General features: G+C 40.6%; 3 protein-coding genes and 1 long non-coding RNA gene across 4 annotated transcripts; 2 read left to right on the forward strand and 2 right to left on the reverse strand.

Annotated features, from left to right (window-relative positions):
* Nucleotides 1-429: 429 nt before the first annotated feature.
* On the reverse strand, nucleotides 430-7,219 carry LOC146984604 (ceramide kinase). The gene is made up of 13 exons (XM_085781900.1): nucleotides 6,773-7,219; nucleotides 5,396-5,491; nucleotides 5,044-5,181; nucleotides 4,822-4,950; nucleotides 4,653-4,716; nucleotides 4,406-4,551; nucleotides 4,237-4,311; nucleotides 3,966-4,118; nucleotides 3,640-3,745; nucleotides 3,041-3,144; nucleotides 1,595-1,791; nucleotides 1,187-1,503; nucleotides 430-1,067 (listed from the first exon to the last, which is right to left on the reverse strand). The coding sequence occupies exons 1-13, from the start codon at nucleotides 6,894-6,896 to the stop codon at nucleotides 953-955; spliced, it is 1,764 nt and encodes a 587-aa protein (XP_085638026.1). The 5' UTR covers nucleotides 6,897-7,219; the 3' UTR covers nucleotides 430-952.
* Nucleotides 7,220-11,106: 3,887 nt separating this feature from the next.
* Nucleotides 11,107-11,760, forward strand: LOC146984605 (N-alpha-acetyltransferase 10; the record flags this gene model as incomplete). The annotated part of the gene is made up of 4 exons (XM_085783207.1): nucleotides 11,107-11,171; nucleotides 11,263-11,308; nucleotides 11,432-11,547; nucleotides 11,704-11,760. Coding segments are annotated over 4 exons (276 nt in total), but the record flags the coding sequence as incomplete, so codon positions are not given.
* Nucleotides 11,761-13,302: 1,542 nt separating this feature from the next.
* LOC146984606 (polypeptide N-acetylgalactosaminyltransferase 6-like) lies at nucleotides 13,303-21,484 on the forward strand. The gene is made up of 10 exons (XM_085781902.1): nucleotides 13,303-13,826; nucleotides 14,282-14,454; nucleotides 18,672-18,821; nucleotides 19,326-19,560; nucleotides 19,649-19,766; nucleotides 19,862-20,062; nucleotides 20,167-20,298; nucleotides 20,394-20,495; nucleotides 20,576-20,734; nucleotides 20,855-21,484. Exons 1-10 carry the CDS (start codon nucleotides 13,345-13,347, stop codon nucleotides 20,966-20,968), a joined length of 1,866 nt encoding a protein of 621 aa, XP_085638028.1. The 5' UTR covers nucleotides 13,303-13,344; the 3' UTR covers nucleotides 20,969-21,484.
* Nucleotides 21,485-21,817: 333 nt separating this feature from the next.
* On the reverse strand, nucleotides 21,818-22,486 carry LOC146984607 (uncharacterized). The gene is made up of 3 exons (XR_015036214.1): nucleotides 22,402-22,486; nucleotides 22,050-22,187; nucleotides 21,818-21,956 (listed from the first exon to the last, which is right to left on the reverse strand). It is a non-coding gene; the product is annotated as an uncharacterized LOC146984607 (long non-coding RNA).
* Nucleotides 22,487-22,818: the final 332 nt, after the last annotated feature.

The following is a 22,818-nucleotide window of genomic DNA, read 5'->3' on the forward strand; positions in this document are numbered from 1 at the left end:
GTAGTGTTTGCACTAGGAGGGCTTGTTGGTCTGGTTTGTAAGAACACAGGAGTCACAAAGGAGACATTTAATTTGTCCTGCCTCAGGTGAGAGCAACTCTCTGGTAAGTGTTTTAAACTAAATCAAATCAAAACTGAATAACTGTCAATAACATTTACTAAAGATCAGTCTCTCACAATCTATGAAAGAAACTAGAATTACAATTGAATTCTAAATGAAATTTCTTTCAGCTTCCTTCACCAGAGTGATGTTGTTTCTTCTTACTATCCATGTCTGTCTCTGCCAGGTATCCGGACTAGCTGGGAACACACACATATGTACAGACACACTCACTTACTCTGAGCAATAACACACCACTGCATCCTACCAGGATCTGGAGGGCCGTGGGAAGTGCAGCAAACAGCAACATTTGTTTAAACATTTTCCCTTTGCATTTATTGCATTTGTTCTTTTATGTGCTCTTTCATTCACTGCAGGTAACAATAAAATCATTTGTGGTTGGTTTTAGTTTGGATGACACTAAAATAACTGTCCCTACTGCACACTTGTTTATGTACAAAGGAAGCAGCCTGTATTGTTATTTCAAAGATGAATGGCACCGCTGAACTAATGCTTATAACAATAAAGTATAGAAAGACTCGGTCTTTGTGGATGTTCTATTATCATTTTATTCTCTGGAAGCTCAGGTGAAATGAATAAAAAGTACAGAACAATAATGCCATACACTGTTTACAGAGTTCAGTAAGTTCATTTGTGCAGAAGAAAACCTGCACTACAGGTAAGTCATTTTATAGTGTTCAACACACACTGATTTAAGAATAAATATAAAATATAAGAAAAAAAGAAAACCTATGAAAGTACCTAAAATATTTGGAACTCTTTGGCCATGACAGACTGCATGTCTGTCAATTCACAAATTAACGTTGTCTCACTCTTTCTCTCTCAGGTGAGACTATTTGTGTATGATGCATCTCCTTTCACACGTAGCACTTTCCTCACTGCAGTCGTGTGCGGCGGCGCCATCCTCGATGCCCCTGGCATACAGATGCACCAGCTGGCCATGAACCCTGAGAGAGGAAGTCAACATGCTTTTTAAAAATCCTGTGCTTCTATTAATTTGATTCAACCAAGCATGATGCAGTATGAGACTGTACAAAATGCATTGTGCATGGCTGTACTCGCTCACCTGCAGAGGATCTCAGTGAAAGGTAGAATCTCTCCATCACAGTTCCACACGGACACGGGGGGAGATTTACTGCAGCACAGGCCACACAGAAAGGGAGTCGCCATTTTCTGTTCATTTGCCATTTCTTGCCCAGCGCCTCTCTCTGCCAGGTGCTGCTGGGAGCTGCTCCTGCTTACAGTCTCCACGTACCCTCTCCCTTCTTCGTCCGTCCCATCACTCCGGCCTGCAGTCTCTTCATATGCTTCCTCCTCTTTGCCAGAAGGAAGGGAGAAACGCACGGCCTTCACACGGTGGACCTCCACAAAGGGCAGGTCAAACTAGGAAAATCAAGTAAAAGATTGCGTTTTAACATTTCTTTTTTTTTTAATTTCCTGGTCCAGCTTTGTTTTAACATCCAAGTGTTCATACCTGGTCCTGTGTGCTTGTGTGTCTATAGAGGAATTTGAGGAAGCCCAGTGGGTGAGTGTCCCATACCAGGATGAGGTCCCCTGTTCCATCTGCCAGGTGAGCAGAAGGAGAAAGGCCCAGGGGACTCCTAGGACATGAGCTGGACATACAGGTGAGAGACACACACCTGAACCTGCCCTCCACGCTGACCCACTCACCTAGGGAGGGAGAGAGAGAGACAAAGAGATGATGCCTGCACTTACTGGGCTCTCCTGATAATTCCTAAAGGATAAAAGCCTATGATGTATGTGAAAACAGTTTTTCTGCATTACGAGTAGACAAACTCAGTGTGCTTAAGCTACTAACACAAAAGATTACAATCAAACACATTCATGAAACGTTCACACTGCAGGTGGAAAACCTGAAATACTGGCTTTAATAACTGGTCAAACCTCCTGTAGCACAAATAACCTCAAACAAACATTTTATGTAGCAGCTGATCCGACTTCCACAAAGTCCAAGGATAATTTGAACTTATCGTTGGGATGTCTATTGTGAGTGGTTCTCTTCAGATCAGTTCACTATTGATCTGCTCAGCTCTATTGGACCATTACAGAAGTCACTGTCTGAAATAGATTAAATTTGATGTTAAGGATCAATGTCCTGCTACATCACTAGCTTCCTACTTGGCCTCAGCCTGTGGACAGTCACCTTGACTGTATCCTGTGAGACCCCTTGATAAACTAGAGAATTCATTTTCGCCTGTGTTTGTTAATGATTGTTTATATTGTTCATATTGTTTTTATTCATGATCTTAAGATGTGTCCAGATTTTAAGAAAACAAAACACTGTTTTATGGCCAATTTATACATAAATGAACATAAATCCAAATGCTTCACTTACATCTTCCTGCTGCTTTACTTCTCACTGTCTTTCAAAACTATGCAAGTTATGCTTGTTTAGATTGTTCCTGATTGCGTTCTTTATCTTTCAGCTTACAGTAATGTTAGCACTGCTGTGATTGTTTGTCAGTGTTACACTGTGTTCTAATGAGCTTCAGACAGATCATTGTATGTTTTCAACTGCATTACCCCAAAAATAATAGTATACATTGTAATGAGATGATAAAAGTGGTGAAATATTTATTTATTCATCTTAAAGTTTCAAGTCTCTGCAAGTTCTTAACGCTTTGGAAATATACAGGAAGCTTAAGGGTGTGGTTCCCAACACTTCGGGGTCCTGAGATGACTAATAAGACATTGGAACAGAAAAATCATATCATAATCAATCATCATTTCTGTTACACCTGTTATGGGTATCATAACACACCTTTTCTAATCCTTGATTCTTTTCTTATGGTGTAATTGGATAACTAAAAAAACTACTACTATTTCATTTGTACTAAATGAGCTAAAAAAACAAAACAAAACACAAACACAACACTTTCACCTCTGTCTGTATTATTACCTTCTGAGTCACTGCTGAACTGGCTGAAATGGGAGCTGTACAGGGATCCTGAATCTGAAGAGTGGGCAAACAGTCTTTCTGTGCTTCTGGAGCACACACTGCACCTACACACACACACACACACAACACAAAGAGTTTCACTCTGTTTGAAATCTGTAAAATAACAAGCTCCTTGCCCTTGAGACCCCCTCAAAAGAGCATCATAAACTATTTGCTGTCTGCTGCCTCGGACAAAGTCTGAGGTATTGTACACTCTAACAAGAGACCAAGGCTCATCTTTCATCTAGATCAAGTTCCTCTTGCCATGGTTTCCCTTCTCAAGGTAAACCCAACACCTGAGTCCCTGCTGCAGGTGGGAGCAGTTTCACTGTCTCAAACTGTGAGCTTGTACTGGAACACTAAGGATACGACTCCCAAGGACACTTTCTCTTTCTCATTAATCATCAGTCATTATTTCTTGAAGCTCAAATGTTACAATGGGATACTAAACCCATACAGTAGCTGTGTGAAAGTGGCAAGGTAACAAAAGAGAGCCAGAGCCAGATCACCAAGTGTGTATGGAAGTATTATCTGGAGTATTTGTGTAGAGTTTTGTTTACCCTGAGAGGCAGCGTGTTTTATCTCTGGGGCTGGAGAGCAGCGGGTCTGCAGGCAGATACTGAACTATGCCCGCATAGCTTCTGTTGCTCAGGTACACCATAGTGCCTTGGAAAGGAGAGCAATCAGGTTAGTAGACAGGGTGCAACATTTTAAACTGAACATACTCAGGGCAATATGGTTCGAGTTTCATGTTGAACATAACAACGTCAGTGACAGTTTCACAATGACTTTCTCAAAGTCATCAAGGCTAAAAAAAAAACAAAAAACATTAGCCTATCTAACAGCATCTAACGTGATGTTCTCTGCATGAATCATTAGTCCACACCTGAATAGTCATATCTGAGAGGCCCCATCCAGCGGTGCTTCTCACTCTCTGCCAGTACGTCGCCGTAGAAGCCATAGCCCACCAGGGACACAGAGTAGCGCACCAGAGAGAAGGCATCATGAACTGAACACACATCCAAAGGCTGAGAGTCTCCTGCAAGGCATTGTGGGAAATGAGACGCTGACAAAATCATTCAGATTTTTCCACGTTTTGATTTAAAAAATGAACAAATGATGATTAAAAGTCATACATAATGAAAATACGTCCTCACCAATGACAATGTGCAAAGCTGAAGTAACAGGGTCGATCACTCCCACTGTGGCGTAACACACACAGTCTGTAGAACCTACAGCAGATAATACAAGACAACAGGATTTACCTGTCACATCTCTGAGTCCAACTCCTGACACTTAATGAATTCTTAATAGCTGTGTCATTACCTGCAGGAATGATGCCAATATGAAGCGGACAAGGCTGCAAAGTGACAGTGGGATCATCCTCACAAAGGCCTGCCTCTTGTTGAGTCCGCCCAATCAAACCATGAAGCAATTCACTGAACATGCCATCCCCACCCACACACACCACACTGTTATAAACAAACATAAGAGTCTCTGTTATGAAAGCACCTCCCAGCAGGGTTAGCAGTTATAGTGCTGTTGTACCACAGTTGTCAATAGTAGCTCCTACCCGTCAAAGCCTGCCAGGTCTTTCTTCAGGAGGTGGTCTCTGGCCTGGTTCGCCCGCTCAGTCACTAAGCAATACATGATTACATGAAGCATCAGTCTTTGCATCAGTAACTTCTTCAGCGTTTCTCAAAACCAACAAAGACAAAGAAATGTTCTTAGTGGATTTTTACCTATTACATGAGAGCTGATACCAGCCAGCTCAAACAGAGGGGCGACTAGAGAATGGTAGATCTTTCTGCCTCTCTTCTTTCCTCCAAAGGGGTTGATAAAAACCAGCAGTCTGTGTGGACGTAACGGACCTCAAAGAAACATTTCAAACATTAAAACATTATATCACAACATGTTTCCAAGACATTTGAGCTGTAAAATTAGTTCAGTGCCTCGTCTCTTACTGTGCGTTTTTAGCGCTGTCCTCAGTTGTTTCGTCCACTGGTCTCTGAGGGCCCGACTTGGGCAGCTGAACTGGGTCCGGCCCAGTCTCCATAGCAACCCAGCAGAGCCCCCACTGCTGCTGCGCTTCACGTAGAAAACTAAGGTTGGATGATACGGTAGATAGACAGCTGAAACCATGCTGTTCAAATCACAATATCAGAATGCTGATGCATATTTGCATATATGCACTTGCACTATGTAAATGTTTAACAGTCCTGTTTCAGTATGAAGATGTGCAGTGCTGTTATTAACATAAAAACTGACTTGTGACATTAGGTTTGTGATACCTGAACGTCTCCCAAGAGAACTCACTTGTGAAGTCTTTGTCATTGTCCTCAACTGACTTCTGGGGCAGGATCTCAACCCGGCCCTCCTCCACCCCAACCACCTCTGCCACAGGTACTGAAACTTTAATCACACAGTGAAACTGTCAGTGGACATGCTTCTGTGCGTACAAATAATAGACAATGTTGACCACTGGGAAGACTTTCATTACAGCAGATATGTATACACATACATACAATTAAATTGAACTGAATTGTGATTTATAAGTTAAAGCACAGGTGTAGCTTATTATTAATGTGGCTGTAAGTGCTGCCACACTTTCATGGCCCTGGTGTTGCTGAATGGAGGAGAGGTTGTTCATATTTGAAATAACAGCAGCGCTTTTCCTTGTATGACTGTGGTGAAAAAAGCCTTTTGTGTGTGTTGGCTCACAGACACACCTAAAGGGAGTGGGGCCGTCATCATTATTGTTATTAGTTACACATGTGTTCCTTAAGTCAGGTCTGTCTTAAAAAGAAGCTCTGGTACCGACAGGTTTGAATCTAAAGAGTTTACAGTTACTGACTCTATGACTGTGTGCTGTGGCTGATAGAACTATTGTAAAACGTCTCTATGCCTGTGTTGGGTGGATATCTTAGTGATGTATTGTGTTATTATTGTGTTAAAATGGATAGTTGCTGGTTGCATTAAAAAATGTGTTGCAAACCTGACATGTATGCTTTTTCTGTGCAGGAAGAAGAGGTGCAGGCATCAACTCTATTTCCATGCAACCAGTCCTCTAACCATTGTGCAAAGATGTATATGTGTTGGTGACACAGACATACTGGTAGATAAGTTTAAAAATTGAATGGAAACCCCTATGTGACAAGCATGAGCCTTGTGTGTGTGTGTGTGTGTGTGTGTGTGTGTGTGTGTGTGTGTGTGTGTGTGTGTGTGTGTGTGTGTGTGTGTGTGTGTGTGTGCGTGTGAGGACTGTCTAGCCTTTGTTTTCAGTAAACTGTCTCAGCAGGTTGTCTTTCTTGAAAGTGCTGTTCAACTTGTTCTACATGTTTTCTGCACGCAGTTACCGTATGAGCTTAATTAATGCGATCCCTCCCTGTACAAGTCAGAAATAGGTACATGAGTGCATGTTGTAGATTATAGGTGTTTAAGGTATTTTAAGACTTTTCCCAAAGAATCAAAATGTTAATTTTGTCATCACATCAGAAAAGAAGTTGCGGCGTTTTACAAGTGTTGTGCACCAACATATTGGATGGGCGCAACTAAACAGGCACATTAGGGCAGGGGATGTGAAGCAGCACTTACTGTAACATGCTGATGTTTTTATAATGCTCTTATTTACGACCCTAGTGTTAACAGACAGTAGAAATACTCTGGTGTCACATACAGAACAGAGCCACCTACTTGTTTTCTTATCGCGATTCTTCTTATCTACCTCGGTCCAGTTGAAATGCCAGCCCGTCAGGACAGCCCGGTATCTTTTATTCCCGACCCACAGACTTGAATCCAGCCTCAGGTCTGTCTCCATCTGGAATGAAGCGTTCTCAGCCGCAACGTCGCTCCTCTTTTTCACGCGTCTCAGAAAACTTTTTGGTCACATCTTTTTTCTCTACGACATAACTTTGGCATCCCTGGAGAGAAAAACAACAGCACCCCGTTGCCAATTTAACGTCGCCATTTAGCAGCTCAGCAACATCCTAATCTGACAAGAAAAAAGTGTCCATCCTCCTCTGAATAGACCTGAGGAGCATTATCTGGAGACACATTTTTCCCCGCACAGACACATTCCAGCCTGGCGACACCTGCTCATTTGCATGTTGCACTCCTGATTGGATGCCAGCGGTTTACCTGGGGCCTCCGAGCGCATAAACAAGTCAAGGGCAGGATGAATTATATTAAGTCAACTAGGCTAAATGGTGTGATGATCATTTCTCAGATCTTCATGTGTCAAACACTAAGGAAGTGATCATTGACTTTAAAGGCAAAGTCAGGACACACCAAGAGCAAGCACCATCTAGGCTACAATGAAGTGGTTCAGATTGTCTGATCCCACAAATGTCTTGTCACTATGTTTGATTCACAGCTCATATTCAAAGAAAGGATTGAGCTCTGGTCAACAAAGAATTCACTTATAATGTGAAAACTGTGATACCATTTAGAATAACTTTGATCATTTTGGAAATCTCCTGACCCTACCCCCCCGGACCAAGCACCGAACCTGGGGGGACAGAGCCTTCTCCGTTGCCGCCCCCACCCTCTGGAATTCACTCCCCCAACCCATCAGAGACTGTACAGACCCCCACACCTTCAAATCACTTTTAAAAACCCACCTTTTTAAACTGGCTTTTAACCTATAAATTAAATTTGTGTATTTTGTTCTTGTATTTTAACTGTGATAATTTACTGCATTGTATTTTAAATTGCGTTTTTATGTAAGCGTCTTTGAGCACTTGGAAAAGCGCGTTACAAATAAAATTTATATATATTATATATTTATTGGAAGTCTTTAACATTTTTCCTTTATCTGCTGGTCCAACCGGTTGTCTATGAAGGAGAAAAACAGTTTAAACACCATTGTCAGAGTGTGGTCTAAGATTACTGGTGTTCAACAGATGAATCTGAGACAATCTGGGAGAAACAAGCGGCTGAAAGTGAAAATAATGATCAGCAACCACACCACATCCTGTTAACTGAGTTTCTATTAATTGCCTTGACGCTAAAAACTGCCCAAGAGCGAAGCAAACCATATGCAATGTGTTTTATTCCAACCCATTTGAGATAAATTGACTTATTGTTTTAGAAGATTATTATTGGATTTATTTATTGTATTTTATTTATCGGTTTTTACTGTTGATTTTATTGATTTGGATTGATTGTATTGCCTAGTTTATTTTAGTGACTTCTGATTCTTGTCTGCATTTTTGACCTGGTAATTTCAGGACTGCAGAACTACATAGAGGCCTGAAATGGCTCACACATTAAATATTTGATTTACCTGGCCCTAAAGAGCCAAGTCAGTTATGACACAGCTTTATCAGGAAAATATTCAAGTAGTGGATCATTTTATTGGTCAGTCAAGTTAATATATTTCATGAAACATCTGCTGTGTAATGTCCTGTAATGACTGCTGGTGAAAGGAGGTCAGATCAAGTCAATTTCAGTGTAGGGGGACTATCAATGGAAATGAGCTGTGTGGCTAGAATTGAGTACATTCACACTTGGAGTGTTGTTGATGTGCATTGTCCCTCTTGATCAAATAAAGGAAATTGAAATTGAAATTATTTATATGGCATCAAATCACATACAACACCAACACACTGTATTAAGACGGACAAAACAGACGCTCTCTGCTCAGGAAACTCTGATCTTTTGGAAAGCATGGGGTACTCTGCCATTTTCTATGATGTGGTCTGCTGGGACAAGAATAGGCTGAACAGGCTGATAAAGAAGTTCAGCTGTATTCTGGGATGCCCCCTTAACACAGAGCATCTCCCATCCCATGCAAGGAACTCTACAGACTAGGGGCCCATGTGTCAGCTGTCAGACTGTATAAGAAACTATTCCTTTGTTCTGTCCACTTTGCTGCTACAATTTCTGCAAAAACTCTTCTCTTACTGGTCTGGTGTTGTATCTTACTGTTCTTCTTATTAGCAATAGGGATGTTAAAACTATTATTAGTATTCAATCTTATAGAAATAATGAAATTAGACGTGTTAATTATTTGTCCTGGTCAAATTTAGTCAAATTAAATAAGTCAATAATTATAACCCCATATGAGATTGTATCACTCCAATCATTCTGGTATAACTGTTGCTACTTTTAAGTTAAACTCTTTATGATTGAGAACTCTCTCTAACCCAAACCCTTTCACAATATTCCGTCCAAAGAGATGCCTCCTGTTTCTCCTTGGGTTTTCATATTCAGCCTGGAGTTTATGGCGTGGACCCGTGACCGACTTTTCAGAGTACGTTAACACTGTGCACTGCTGACCTCTAGTGGCTGGAGTCTGTGTGGCCTAGTACAACTTTTGTTGTTGGTGTAGGCTACTGACATTAATCATTTCAAAATCCACTTAGCCTAATGAAAAATTGAAATATCATCAAAGCTGAAAAGTATTTTTCTGTCATAGAACCCAAAGTTCTTTATCTGTGTCATGAAATTGTGGATAACAACTCGGAACCAATAGATGTAAAGTTAGGCTACTATTAACTTCAGCCCTTACCATAAATCTACCCTTGCCCTTACAGTAGCCTATATGTCCTTTTACTGCGATTTAATTTCTTAATTTTTTTTCATTGAACGGGTCGAATAGCAGACCAGCTGCTAATCCTAACAGGGTTGACTGGCTCTTTGAAAATGTACTTCTTATTAGGATTTAAATGTAGGCTATTGATCAGCAAAGTAACTTAAGATTGGACAATGACAAAGACCTACTGTCATGATGAAGTTGTAAAAACCAATCAATGAGCAGTTTTCGGGGCACAGAGATAAGGGGCCATAGGGTCTACCAGTGTGGTTCAACCTAGATTTAATTATTTGGTTCAATACTTTGTGTGTCAAGTGGGAAATGTTGTCAAACGTGTACGAGCGCAACATCCCATTTGTATTCATCCTTCCTTCAAAATAAAGGTTTTTCTGTGGCGTCTTTATCTTATTTGGAACCTATTACGACTCTTACTGTGAAGTGGAGGCGCACGCTATGACCGGAAGTGTGCGTCGTTATTGTGGCACGCTTCTTCCTCCCCTCCCTCAGAGCCAGAAATTCTCTGCCTCCCTTCCTTGCTAGCAAGTCGGCTTAGCTAGCTAGCGAATCAAGTAGGGCTGGACGATTAATCGAATTTTGATCGTGATTACGATTTTGGCTTCTCACGATCATAAAAACACTGTAATCGAAGAAAAACGATTATTTTTTTGTCTATTGGTGTTTTATTCTGAAAAACACGTATGCGCGCTTCCGCCCCCGCGCCTGCACTGCTCTCCTCTCTCAGTCAGTGCTGTGGATGAGTCCACTGTGGACGGCGGCGTTTAAAAATCAGCGCCAGTGAAGAGAGAGCAGCGGCCACCGCTCAGGACGAATGAACGGGAAATAATAATTTAAAACACTCGCTCGTCTCCTCAAAGCGGCCGCACAACAACAACAACCCTCCTCCTCCTCCTCCTCCTCCTCCTCTTCCTCTTCCTCCTCCCCCGGCCCGTAGGCTACATGTGCATATGTTTACAAAGCAATATGTAGAGCGGCGGATAACGTTATACGATGTTACGACGTGTATTTGTGTAGTTTAATCTGTCATAAACAAGAGATCACTTATGGGGCGCGTCAAAAAAAAAAGAAAAAAAAAAGTTATGGGGTGGGTTTGTGACGAGAGCTGGGACAGCGCAGCGGGGCGGAGGCTCTGATCTTCCCCTATGGATCTTCCCAGGTTGGATTTCATCCCAGAGACGCAATAAGCGACACACACGGAAGCAGAGAGCCTCCATTCTCCCTCTTAATAAGTTAAACCATGACAATTACTCCAAATCTGTTTATTCAAGGTAAAAATGTAGAAAAGTTAAGCTAAACACCCTGTATAGTTTCTGCTGCTGGATCATAAAACTTAAAAAAAAAAGTTTTAAATTAATTTTGAATTTAAAATTATAAAACTTAAAAACCTTAAACACAGATTGGCACTGTTTATTTAAGGTAATAATGTAGCATGGTCAAGCTATAAATCCTGCTTTTGTTTTGTTTTTTATTATTGTTTCAGCTCTCCTACATTGCAGGGGACGAAAATGGCAAAATTGTGGGATATGTGCTGGCAAAGATGTGAGTATCTATCCATGTTAAAATGTATTTGTTTTACATCACTTGGATGAAGGAGTTGTTTTTGTATTCATAATTCATACACTCTTGATAGGGAGGAGGACCCAGATGATGTACCCCATGGACACATCACATCCCTGGTGAGTTTGTATGGGAGATGCCTCATAAATCCCTGTTAATTATATTGAAACACTTTTATATTGACAATAAGATATTTGGTTAAACTCTGTGTGGTAACTAAACCCCCTCTCTGTGTCTTCCAGGCTGTGAAGCGCTCTCACAGACGTCTGGGGCTTGCTCAGAAGCTGATGGACCAGGCCAGCCGGGCCATGATAGAAAACTTCAATGCTAAATATGTCTCGCTTCATGTTCGCAAGAGGTACACATGCTGTTGATGACCGGCTGTGAACTTTCTCTTTCTCATGCTCAAAACAATTATTGCATCTTTTCCTGCCTGAAAAATGTGGTTAGACCTCTGTCTGTGTTAGTTCTCTTCCTAAGAAAATCACCAACCAATTCTTTCTCCTCACTGCAGCAACCGAGCGGCTCTACACCTGTACTCCAACACACTCAAATTCCAGTAAGTCCATTTACATGAATAGTAGTTTTCTCTTAAGGATTTTGTTACGCTGATTCAATTGCCATATATAGGTCTTTCATAAATCCATGAGCGGAGCTACAGTAAATCAGTAATTCTTCTGGGTTGATATATTGAACAATATTAATTTACTGATATGTAGGTAGTGGTTATGTATGTTGGCTCATACGTTACAAGAAACACAACATAGATATGCCAAAGATATCTATGAGGTCAGAAAAAATAGACTGCAAATATGCACGCTCAGCCCATAAAAATATATTCATTCAAGGCTCTTTAATTAACGCTGCTGTGCTCAGTGTTTATTTTTTCTGACTACAGCAGTTACCAGCACCTTCAATCTGTTTGTTATGTAGGTCATTTAGAAAAAGACTTGCTGTTACTATCCACCCAACAAGTTTCATAAAACGTCCAAAAATCTGAGGTCAAATTTAATTGTTAGTGTGTTATATTAATTTTAATAACTTAATACTGGCCACTATTGTTGTTGGGTTTCATAACAGCCGTATGTTGATTTTAGCATTGGCCTCAACAGGCCCCAGACACTCAAAACAGTCTCTAAAACATTTCAAGTATTTGAACTTGAAAGTTTCAAAGTTTTCTTTAGGAATGCAGAAATCTGAAGCTTTTATCCATTCATTGATTTGCTATAAAATTTAACAGACTTAAACACAGACTGGTTTAAAAGCACTGACATCATGTCTGTTGCGAATAGAGCCATGGCAGATATTCATATTCATGTTAACTGATGTATTAATCTGTTGCTGCTCCACAGGGTTATATATCATACATATTTATATTTACTGTAGGCCTACATACAGTGTGTTCTGCATTCATACACAGGAACCCGTGCTGTTTCAGTGAAAGTCTCATTAAATGTTGTAAGGGGCTAAGTGAGTCGCATGCGCCGCCAGTAGGGGACTCCAACTAATCATTTCAACAGGCACCTGTTCGCTTCAAAGGAAAAGTCGGGAGGCCAGCGAGCTCGTGCATCCTGACTTTCAACAGGATATATGCAACCAACTCTTCCTCTTTCATTTGGCAGTGCTTTTTAACCGCAATTTGCCCTCGTGTGCTCACTTTACGTCTCTTCAGGCTGTTCAGAAGAGTGTAAATATTTATTATTGTAAGAATGGGATAATGACAATGTTCTTGATTTATTAATTAATTAAGATTAAAGAGTGACTTGATGGGGCACATTGTTATTTTAGCAGTGAAGCAAGATTTACATGTTCACATAGTATTGACATTATTGCGGATGTTTTGTTGGCTGAAACATGTTTGCCTCCTCCACCCACTTTGTCTGAGTTGCAATTACAACAAACTGGATCAACTGGATCCCTATAGAGACAAGATGGTGTAGCAGGTGTGCTCAGATGGTTTCCCTTTTCTGGAGCACTAAAACTGTGTCCTCCTGTCTTGAATCACTCATGAGATATTTTCTTCTTGCGGGTCCTCTTTTTCTTTTAAATAAGGAGTACGGTTTTGAGTTTTTATAGAGGTTTGTTGCAGGTAACAAGAAACTGAACATCCTTCTTTTTCTTCAAACAGCCTTGAGAGCAACACCCTTTCTGAAACATGCGGTTGTTTCTACGCCGGCGCCTTACTCCTCTTAAACTGGTGCTCCTTGGAGGGACCTTGTTCATGGTGGTCCTAGTGGTTCTCCAGAGGGATGTTGGTACTTCACCTGGTGGGGATCCCTGGTTTCAAGAACTGGTGGACAAGAAGGACAAGGTGATGGTCATGGTCCGAGACGCTGTCCACAACATTGGCCTCCAGATCGGAGCTCCACAGCCCCCACCTGCACAGGAGCAGCCGACCCCGAACACCAAATGCCCCGGTGGCTTCTACACACAGGCTGAACTCATGCCACACCTGGAGAGACCACCCCAGGAGTCTGGAAGCCCCGGGGCTAATGCGGCAGCATTTCAACAAAACCATATGACACCAGAGGAGGAGAAGGAGAAGGAGGAGGGCATGAAACGTCACTGTTTCAACCAGTTTGCCAGTGACCGTATCTCACTCAGCCGTAGCCTTGGGGATGACACAAGGCCTCCAGAGTAAGAGCATGTTCTCTCATATCCAGGATTATTTGAGATAATTTGGACTAATCACTTTTTTACCAACATATTTTCTGACATTCTCACAGCAGGCCAGATAATAACCTTGGTCAGGGTCATATTCAGGGGAGTAAATTATTTACATTTATTTTCATACAGAACTCATTACTATCTTGAAAAATGACATATATTCTAATCTGAAAGTACTGAACAGTGAGTGTAGTTGAGTGCCCTGCATATTCAAGGCTCCTGTATAATTAAGACTGAGGGTTTATCTGTGTTGTTGTTAACACTTTCACTTGTTTGCACATTGAGCTGTTTAAGGTGTTAGTGAACAAACCCTGAGTATCTGCAAACAATGGCCTATTATATTTTATTTTTATTTTCTTTACTCTTGTGCTGTTTCTGTTTCTCTCTGTCTCTCTTCGTATTTCCCTGTGGCTCACGGTGCTCAGATGTGTGGAGAGGAAGTTTCGTCGCTGTCCTCCTCTGCCCAGCACCAGTGTTATTATCGTCTTCCACAACGAGGCTTGGTCGACCCTCCTGAGGACGGTCTACAGTGTTCTGCACACATCTCCTGCCATCCTGCTCAAAGAGATCATCTTGGTAGATGATGCCAGCATCGCAGGTACGCACTGAAATTTACTCAAAGCTTCACCGACTGCACAGCATAAAAGTATTTGCTTAGGAGCTGGTTTACAGTCAGAAGGGAGGAGATCGGTTTTGTTACTATATTTATTTTGTCTTCTATGTGGAAGAGATTGGTAGTCTCGGTATTTGTACTAACAGGGGACCTGTTGGGTGGATGTTAAGATTTCAGTAACATGCATGTAAATAATATTTCATAGACAAGCTAAGTAATTAGAGAATTACCAGTGCTGTATTCCAGGGGAGAGAATATAGCACAGACAAGTCATTCATGATATTACAGTTGATATAAAGTTGTATCTTTATCGTGCCATCAATGAAAATAAAGATAATTTGAAAGGAACATGGAGGATCCTGAATGAGGTAATGAGGAATAAAACAGCTCCAAGAGCTATGCCAAATTATTTTATTAATGATAATCGAGAAATTAAAGACATGAATCAAGTTGCCAATGAATTAAACTCTTTTTTTGTAAATATTGGGCCAAATTTAGCTAACACAATCTCAACACAAAATCAACAATTCGAGAGAAAAGAAAAAATGGGAAGCAAGGTGTTACAGTCAATGTACCTAGGTGGGGTGAGTGAGAATGAAATAATATCGATCATAACCAAAACAAAGAGTAAGACATCAACAGACAGTGATGGGATAGACATGTGTATAGTGAAAAAAACTATTGATTGTATAATTAAACCTTTAACTTTTTTATTTAATCTCTCTTTAAGTACAGGTGTTTTTCCAGAGAGGATGAAAACGGCAAAGGTTATTCCTTTATTTAAGTCAGACGACAAACATGAATTTAATAACTATAGACCAGTGTCAGTGCTCTCACAATTTTTAAAAGTGCTTGAAAAACTGTTTGTACAGAAGTTAGACATATTTCTTGAAAAGAATCACTTGCTGAGTGAGAGTCAGTATGGGTTTCGAACCAACCGATCTACAGCAATGGCACTAATGAAAATAACGGAAGAAATAACAACGGCATTAGATAACAAAAAATATACAGTTGGGGTTTTTATTGATTTAAAAAACGCGTTTGATACAATAAATCATGAAATTTTAATTTCTAAATTACATAATTATGGTGTGAGAGGAATTGCCTTGGACTGGTTAAGTAGTTATTTACGAAATAGAAAACAATATGTTCAGCTAGAGGGTTACAAATCAGAATGCATGAGGACTGTATGTGGAGTCCCACAAGGTTCCGTTTTGGGACCTAAACTTTTTATTTTATATTAAAGACCCTAAACCAAAAATGTCAATTTAGTGTGTGGGCTCTGTTACAAGGCATTTCAGGAGCAAAATTGCTAATCCACGCCATAACTGAGCATTTTAGACTTGAAAATGCAGTTTCAATACGTTTCAATACCAGACTCTGAAAAAACTGGATTCAATTTTTCAAATTGGAGTCAGTTTTCGTGCGTCACAAAACTGTAGCAACCAATCCCGTTGATTTTCCTCCCTACATAAAATATGAACAGGGTACAAAGCGGGAGTAACGTAGGCCTACGTTAAACAGCGACGACGGCGACGTTGCTTCATGTTCGGGTGAGGAGCGGTGATACCAGCCTGTTACCGAGCAACTCAGAGACTCTGGGCATGGCCCCTGGATGCGAGCACCTAAAAAACTCTATATTCACAGCAGCAGCGGCTCTCTGCAGCCGTTATTTGCTGTAGTAGTTCACCATGACAGTGACACTCTACAGAGCTAGATGTGGTCTCTTTTTTTTTTCTTTTTCTTTGTTATAAACTTTATTCACATTTCGGTTTACATTCAAATTTACATTTACTCACCGGAGGAAACACAAGCTTGCACGTGAAACCTGACGTGAGCTTCGTGTTTTGAAATCACCTTTCTGTCTCCCTTGCCCCTGACGCGCACCACCGTTACCTAGCAACCCTGACTAGGCAGTCATGCATATGAATAGAAGATGAATTTTTCAATGAGGGAGAAATAATGGACGTGTTTTTAGTGTCTTGGAGAGTTATTTTAAACATCTTTGTGTAGGTAAGCAATTTTAATCAAAGAATAGTCATAGCAGAGCATTTTTACAAATTTTAAAATGCCTCTTTAGGGGGACTTTAATGATATTTGTGATGTTTCAAAGATTCTACAGTTTGTTTTGTTTGCTGATGATACTAATTTTTTTTGTTCTGGGGATGATTTGGGGATTATTGCAGAAAACATCACTAATGAAATGGTTAAACTTAAGAGATGGTTTGATGAAAACAAGCTTTTGTTAAATTTGAAAAAAACTAAATTCATGGTTTTTACAAATCGAAAAAAGGATGAAATTGAACTTTCATTTGCAGGAGAGAGTATCGAAAGAGTGTCTGTATTTAGGTTTTTGGGTGTTATCCTGGAGGACAAGTTGACATGGAAAAACCACATAGCATATGTAAAAGCCAAGGTGGCAAAGAGTATCTATATTTTGAATAAGGTTAAGTTTGTCTTGGACACTAACACACTAAGAATTCTGTATTGTACATTTATTTTGCCATATTTTAATTACTGCGTGGAGGTGTGGGGCAACACTTGTGTAAGTAACATCGCTCCTCTGCGGTAAGAGTAATCCAGTAAGAGCAGTAAGAGTGCAGTAAGAGTAATCCACAAGGCAGGTAATAGAGATCCCTCAAATAGATTTTTTATTTCTGCAGGTTTGTTGAAAATGGCTGATATAATAGAATTACAGACCTAAAAATAATGTTTAAAGCAAAGAACAGATCATTACCAGAACATTTACAAAGCTTGTTTAAATTGGAGGAAGGGGACAACAGATTGAAGCTTGATTTTAAACATACATTTGCAAGGTTAAGCTTAAAACAAATGTGAATTTCTGTTGCAGGTGTAAAAGTATGGCATTCACAAAGCAAGGAATTGAAAAGTTGTACAAGTATGTCTCCGTTTAAGAAAATGTTTAAAAAAGAAAAGATAAGTATCTACAAAAAAGAAGGGAAAAAAGAAAAAGACAGATAGACGAGTGGTGTTTACCGTTATTTTGTTTGTTTGTTTTTTTGTCATTACTATGTTTCATCATCTTTAATATTTTGAAACAGAGAATAATACTGGTGTTGAAGCAAGCCAATGAAATTTGTAACAACAGAGAGGGGCAGGTATTATAAGTTTTTTCTTCATCCTGCTCCTTTTCGTTCATGGTGAAAATGTGTACACAATGTATACGTGCAACTATGTGAGAATACCATGAATGAAATAAATCAAAAATGAAATGAAATGAAATGTTGGAAATTCATTCAATGCTAATAAGAAAACAAATTCTTCATATAGTTCTGGCCATAGCACTCACTGAAAACTTGGCATGTTTCACAGCAGCAAAGAGACATTTTTGAATAACACAAAATAAAATCTATAGAGAGCTCTTGTGTTTTTTTAAATGGATAACCAAGCGACAGCTGCAGTGCTCTAACTGGAGAAATAAGTACTAAGTAACTGGAGTTATAAGTAATTTATTAATTAAACTGACCCTCTGTTTTTTGACCAGCATTCAGTCACAGTAAAGCGTGAGCTTTGATAAGATAGTATCGAGGGCTGTTAGCTTGGGATTTTTAGCAGCATGCACACACAGTAACAGTCAGGTGGGGCTTCGTAAATAGCACAGAGGGAAACTTCAGATTGACCACAGCATCATAAACAGGAACTCTTACACTCGGGGTTTTACCATGCGTGTGTCCATAACAGTACAAATGGTTGTATTGTGATAAAAGCAGAACTTTGTTATGTGATGCAGTTTGTTTGCATAGGGTGCGTTTTACAATCCAATATGTTAAGTGTTCGGACTTGACATTGCAAAGCCTTTTGCAAAATGATAACATTTCACCCTGGGAAATTGTCTTTAAGTGCTATTCAGGGTTATTGGAGGGTTTTATGTCTTACTAGTATACTATATACTTATATTTTAGATGTCACATTTTGTTTGTTCTTACACCAAAATTGAAAATAAAAAGTTGCAGCAGATTAAGTTGCACGTCCAAACAGAAAAACATGTTACCTCATGTCTTAATTTATCAAGCTGTCTACAAGGTCTTTCTTTAACATCTTAAATAACAGCTGCGACCAGCCCTGAAGAGAAAGGCAGGTATAAAGATGGCTTCATGTTTTCTCCTCTAAAGCTTTAGTTTTAGTTTTTTAATATGAAGACGAGTTGAAACACACATGACGGTTTCATTATGTCTCTGCAGAACATCTGAAGGACCGTCTAGAGGACTATGTGCGTCAGCTGAAGATCGTCCGCGTAGTGAGGCAGCCGGAGAGGAAGGGCCTCATCACAGCCAAGCTCCTGGGTGCCAGCATCGCTCAGGGAGAAATCCTCACCTTTCTCGACGCACACTGTGAGAAAACACCCACAAAAACTCACACACACCCCTAACAATACTCAAGCAGCTCATTTATGTTTTCATTGTCAATCAATGGCACTGCCAAGGTTACAGGAAAAGACACTACTGTGTGCAAGAAAGATAAAATCTCCAGTGATGCTCAGAGTATTTTTTGCACCTTATTGTAACTTTGGTTAAAATGATGACCATGCTGAATTTTATTTGTGGAGGCAAAATGCTATTTATTTTTGCATGTTTAAATAGGAAATACCAGGTCAATCGGCTTCAACTGCCTCTCCTTTTTACTTTTTTATCTTTTTTTCTCATCTCTGGGAATACTGATGGAAAATGCACCAAATAATTGTCACTTTGGACATAAACAATCTGCTGAATGTAACACAAGCCTTCTCATGAAGCCAAGCTGTGGCTATCTCTACAACTGATACCATTGGCTGTAACTTTATTTCTATGTGATGGTGGAAGGAAATATGAAGGACACGTGATCTCTGTCCATTGTAGGTGAGTGTTTCCATGGTTGGCTAGAGCCTCTCTTGGCCCGCATTGTTGAAGAACCCACTGCTGTGGTCAGTCCAGAGATCAACACCATTGGCCTTAACACCTTTCAGTTCAGCAAGCCTGTGTCCACCATCCGTGCTTACAAAAGAGGCAACTTTGACTGGAGCTTGACTTTTGGTTGGGAGGCGATACCCGAGGATGCAAAGAGGCTGCGCAAGGACGAAACCTATCCTGTAAAGTAAGAAGCGTTGATTGTGTCGATTTCACAGGGATCTCCCTCAATCACGTAAGCACCTAAATATTTTGTGTGCCTGTGAAAATTTCAGAACACCAACTTTTGCCGGAGGTCTCTTCTCTATCTCAAAGAAGTACTTTGAGCACATTGGAACATATGATGACAAGATGGAGATCTGGGGTGGTGAAAACGTGGAGATGTCATTCAGGGTCAGTCATCCACCACTCTACAAATTTTATTAATTGGTTTAATAAGTGGATATGCTAGAGTCTAAATTGCTGCCTGGGTGAAATGTGATTCACAGGTGTGGCAGTGTGGGGGTCAGCTGGAAATCATGCCTTGTTCTGTGGTGGGCCATGTCTTCCGCACAAAGAGCCCCCATACCTTTCCCAAAGGCACAGAGGTCATCACTCGCAACCAGGTGCGCCTGGCCGAGGTCTGGATGGACGACTACAAGAAGATCTACTATCGCCGCAACAAGAATGCCGCACTTATGGCCAGTGAGGTCAGTGTGACCTGCTGACAATGTTCACATGCTAAATGCACATGGATGCATGTTCTCACAGATATCTGAATCGAAATTATACTCCACTTACTTCACTGTTACAGAACAGATACGGGGACATCTCTGATCGTTTGAAACTCAGAGAAAACCTGCAGTGCAAGAACTTCACCTGGTACCTAAATACAGTTTACCCTGAGGCCTTTGTTCCAGACTTAACTCCAGAAAAATTTGGAGCTGTAAGTTTGCACATGAATATTAATGATGTAACGCACTATATGTGTTGATTAACTGCACCTGTATCTCACTATTATTGTGTGTCTGTTTGCACCAGCTCAAAAACTCAGGATCTCAAACCTGTCTAGATGTTGGAGAGAGCAACCAAGGAGGTAAAGCTGTCATCATGTACCCGTGCCACAACATGGGAGGAAACCAGGTACAGTGACTCTGAGAGGCTTTTTGAAATTAAGAGGTTCCTGGAGAGTACGTCTCTTATTTGATAAATGTTTCTTTCAGTACTTTGAATACACAACTCACAAGGAGCTGCGTCACAACATTGGAAAGCAGCTGTGTCTTCATGCCAGTCCCCAGCCGGACCCAGTGAAGATCGAGCTATGCCAGCTGAAGGGGAAAGGCACCAGTCTCTCACCACAACAAGAGTGGATCATGACTGAGGTGAGGAATGGGACTAATGGTTCATGGTGTATTCCTTCAACCACCCTTGTACTGAATAATGGTGCAATGTTTTGTAAATATTCTGCAATGATTCTCTTTGTCTCTTATGCTACTTTGCAGGGAAATCTTCTAAAGAATCCAAGCAGTGGAAAATGTTTACAGCTGAGAGACAGCAAGGTTCAGATGGACCACTGTAACGCTGCTGACCTCAACCAGCACTGGGTCTTAAGCTGACTTCCCAGTATGCCCATCAGGTGACCTCTGACACCTTGTGGCCCCTTCCCCAGGCTCATTTCTGAGGAGCCAACTCCACATCCAGTCGGACTTCTTCCTGTGGAGCTTGGGGCATTAAGTCATACTGAGTGAAGAGATAAAGATGAAGTCAGAGTAAAGACAGTCACATCTGATGAAGATGCTCAGGTTTACCTTATTTTAAATCTATTTATGATGGAAACTCGGGAAAGACTTTTGAAAGTGGTTGGGGATGTTCAGTGTGTGGACAAGTTGCAGCTTATTCATGGGACTGTAGCTGCAACAATCTTAATTCAGTGAATTTGCACTCCACTTGGAAAATCACTATAAAGTGACAATGAAAGGTAAAAATGTGACAACATGCTAAATGTTAGAGATGTCAGTTCTTTTTACATAGAAATCCTACTTTGTTGAGTCAGATGAACGTTTTGTATTAAAGAAGTGTTTCTTCTTTCCTGGCAGTAATGCTGTAAAATATATTTGAATTTTAACCAACAATGTTGCTCTGCTCTTGTTATTGACTACGGAACATGAATAGCACTAATCTCATATTAAGACTAGAAATTTTCTTTTATGTTTTAGCCCTGTGATTTTATGTAATTATTTACCAAATACTGAGCCACTCTGAGTCATAGCTGTTACTGACATTACATGTAATACATTATTTAGATTTCCTCTTCGCCAAGAAGTTGACAACCACTTTGCAGGTTGGTTAGCCTTTATGGGTGGAGTGAGTGCACATCCGTTACAATTACATGAAGCATTAGTCTTTGCATCAGTAACTTCTTCAGTGTTTCTCAAAACCAACAAAGACAAAGAAATGTTTTTAGTGGATTTTTACCTATTACATGAGAGCTGATACCAGCCAGCTCAAACAGAGGGGCGACTAGAGAATGGTAGATCTTTCTGCCTCTCTTCTTTCCTCCAAAGGGGTTGATAAAAACCAGCAGTCTGTGTGGACGTAACGGACCTCAAAGAAACATTTCAAACATTAAAACATTATATCACAACATGTTTCCAAGACATTTGAGCTGTAAAATTAGTTCAGTGCCTCGTCTCTTACTGTGCGTTTTTAGCGCTGTCCTCAGTTGTTTCGTCCACTGGTCTCTGAGGGCCCGACTTGGGCAGCTGAACTGGGTCCGGCCCAGTCTCCATAGCAACCCAGCAGAGCCCCCACTGCTGCTGCGCTTCACGTAGAAAACTAAGGTTGGATGATACGGTAGATAGACAGCTGAAACCATGCTGTTCAAATCACAATATCAGAATGCTGATGCATATTTGCATATATGCACTTGCACTATGTAAATGTTTAACAGTCCTGTTTCAGTATGAAGATGTGCAGTGCTGTTATTAACATAAAAACTGACTTGTGACATTAGGTTTGTGATACCTGAACGTCTCCCAAGAGAACTCACTTGTGAAGTCTTTGTCATTGTCCTCAACTGACTTCTGGGGCAGGATCTCAACCCGGCCCTCCTCCACCCCAACCACCTCTGCCACAATCACACAGTGAAACTGTCAGTGGACATGCTTCTGTGCGTACAAATAATAGACAATGTTGACCACTGGGAAGACTTTCATTACAGCAGATGTATACGTATACACATACATACAATTAAATTGAACTGAATTGTGATTTATAAGTTAAAGCACAGGTGTAGCTTATTATTAATGTGGCTGTAAGTGCTGCCACACTTTCATGGCCCTGGTGTTGCTGAATGGAGGAGAGGTTGTTCATATTTGAAATAACAGCAGCGCTTTTCCTTGTATGACTGTGGTGAAAAAAGCCTTTTGTGTGTGTTGGCTCACAGACACACCTAAAGGGAGTGGGG

Source organism: Trachurus japonicus, chromosome 7 (assembly GCF_045865225.1).
Source record: "Trachurus japonicus isolate A0001 chromosome 7, Traja_1.0".
NCBI classification, from domain to species: domain Eukaryota; kingdom Metazoa; phylum Chordata; class Actinopteri; order Carangiformes; family Carangidae; genus Trachurus; species Trachurus japonicus.